The 2,364-nt window shown below is 41.1% G+C and overlaps 1 protein-coding gene across 1 annotated transcript; it reads right to left on the reverse strand.

Moving 5' to 3' along the window:
* Positions 1-1,214: 1,214 nt before the first annotated feature.
* Positions 1,215-2,067, reverse strand: LOC113624584 (bisphosphoglycerate mutase-like). The gene has a single exon (XM_027114521.1). It carries the CDS (start codon positions 1,992-1,994, stop codon positions 1,215-1,217), a length of 780 nt encoding a protein of 259 aa, XP_026970322.1. The 5' UTR covers positions 1,995-2,067.
* Between the last annotated feature and the right edge of the window lie 297 nt (positions 2,068-2,364).

The following is a 2,364-nucleotide window of genomic DNA, read 5'->3' on the forward strand; positions in this document are numbered from 1 at the left end:
CTGGTGATATCTGTAACAGCTATGATAGTTGTAAATTGTTTACATGATTTTATCATTGAAATGTATGTCACTTGCTTTGAAATAAGGCAGTAGCTTAAAGAAATGATGACTTACCTATCTCTAGCATCTAAAAGCATCCTATATCAAGACTTATAAGCAGTCAATTCTGTCTGTGACCTACCCTGAATACTATAGACTACGTACCATAATGTTTTGCCCTCAACAGGTAAAGAACAAATGTATGTGACAAATGTGAATATACCATTTCCCCTGTTCACGTGAATAAAATTACACTCACTATATTCTACCTTCCTGCTGACCCGACCTTCAATTTTTAGAGAATTAGGCATGTCTACGTGTTGAAAGGAGTACAACTCTTTGTGTTATAGGAAGATAAGATCAGAGACTAATTCAGAAGCCTATACTTAATATTTATGAATCATATGGAAATACTTGGAATGGGTACCATTTTCAGTCACAGAACTTATTTTTAAATTAATTTTAAAGACCCCAAGATTAAAGTTTAAAAAACAAAAACAAAACAAAAAGAGAACATGAACAGATATAGCTGTCCATATGCTACTAATTCTAGCAGCCAGAGAGGAATTCCACCAAATGTCATGAGGCAAAGGGCCTTGGTATTTGTTGTTGGCTGTCTTGGAGGAATCCATCAGTCACTCTCCCATTTAATGGGTCTCTGATCTTAACCTATCAAAGCATCTCTTTCCCTAGAGGAAAAGACTAGTAATAAATACTTAAGTATAGTGTGTTATCTAACGTCCTTTATTATCATCCTAGAAAGTCTCAGTAAATATAAACATGAACTACTTATTGGAGTAAGTAGTGCCTGTCAGTGATCACTCTATACCGATTTATTGAATGAGGAATACCTTGAACTTGAACTTCACTTGTTGCTCTCCCATCTTGGAAACGAAACTTAAGACATTGATTAAGCCCCACTGGTAACTAACTTAGTGACTAATTCAAACGGGCCCCGGCAGGGGCTAAAGCATAAGGCTTATGACATTAGTACTCAAGGCATCCTAAAGCCTTTATCTGAGCCAACATAACTTACCTAGTTACTTATGCAAACTCCACCCCACAGCCTAGATCTGGAAAAATCAGCGGGGGGTGGGGGGAGGGAGATCAGCACCCATAACATACTGCATGTCACTCCTTCTGCAGCTATTCCTAGCCAGCACGTGGGAAAGATTTTATTTGTCATTGCATTTCACTTTTCCTTGATCCTCTACTTTCTTAATGGCTGCTTGGATAGCCTCTTGGTTACCCAGGAACTGGTGAGGTCCAACAGCATGCAGGTTCTCATCCAGTTCCAGGAGAATGGGGACTCCAGTAGGACAAGTAATGTTGATAATGTCTTCATCTGAGATAACTTCCAGATGTTTCAGGAGTGCCTGGCTGCTATTTCCATGAGCAGACATCAGAATGGTTTTACTACTTAATACTTCAGGAGCAATCCTTTTGTTCCAATAAGGAAGGAGTCTCTCCAGAACATCCTTTAAGCTCTCGGATCGTGGCAGCTGATCCAAAGGAATGGCACACACTTTGTACCTCCAGTCGTTGTAGATTTCATGGTAGTAAGGATGGGACTCCTTTATGTGTGGTGGGGTCACATTGTAGCTCTTTCTCCACAGCCTCACTTGTTCCTTGCCATGATTCAAAACAATTTGCTCCCTGTTGAGACCGATCAAGGCTCCATAGTGACACTCACTGAGATGCCAGGAGCTTTCCACGGAAACCTGCTCCTGCCTCAGCTCTTCTAGGATCAGCCAGGCTGTGAGGATGGACCGGTTCAGGATGGATGTGAACACAGGACCAAACTCAAAGTTTAGTGCTTTGAGTTGCTGCCCACAGTTCTGAGCTTCTTCCATTCTTTCACTGTTAAGTTTTTGATCCACCCAGCTACAAAAACAGTTCTCTTTATCCCAAGCACCCTCTCCATGTCTTAACATAATCAGTTTGTACTTGGACATACTGATGGCTGAGCTTCTCTAGTGCTTTCCAATGGGCCAGTGTTCAGTGACAGCAATACGTCTGCAAAAAGGCCACCAGCGACAGGCACTCCTTGGAAGCACTGAGCAGCCAGTGCCTCCCAGGACTCCTCACTTCAGCCGGCGTCAACTCTCTTTTCTAGCCCAGGAGCCAGAAGGGGCAGGTCCTAACAAAAATATTTTCAATATCTTCTAGATGTGAAAAGGAGAAATAGAATCACTGATCCAGGACTTTTAGAATATCCATGGTTAAATTTACTTTGAAGACATCAGTTTTCTATTTCAAAAGCAGCCCCTCATTCTGTGATTTGTAACAAAAATTATTAAAACTAGAAGATGCCTCATATATATG

This window comes from Aethalodelphis obliquidens, unplaced genomic scaffold (assembly GCF_003676395.1).
Source record: "Aethalodelphis obliquidens isolate GAN/ISIS:26980383/991018 unplaced genomic scaffold, ASM367639v1 scaffold13, whole genome shotgun sequence".
NCBI lineage: Eukaryota > Metazoa > Chordata > Mammalia > Artiodactyla > Delphinidae > Aethalodelphis > Aethalodelphis obliquidens.

Coding starts and splice junctions, on each gene's coding strand:
- LOC113624584 (XM_027114521.1), bottom strand. CDS start 1,994: ATGTCCAAGTACAAACTGATTATGTTAAGACATGGAGAGGGTGCTTGG.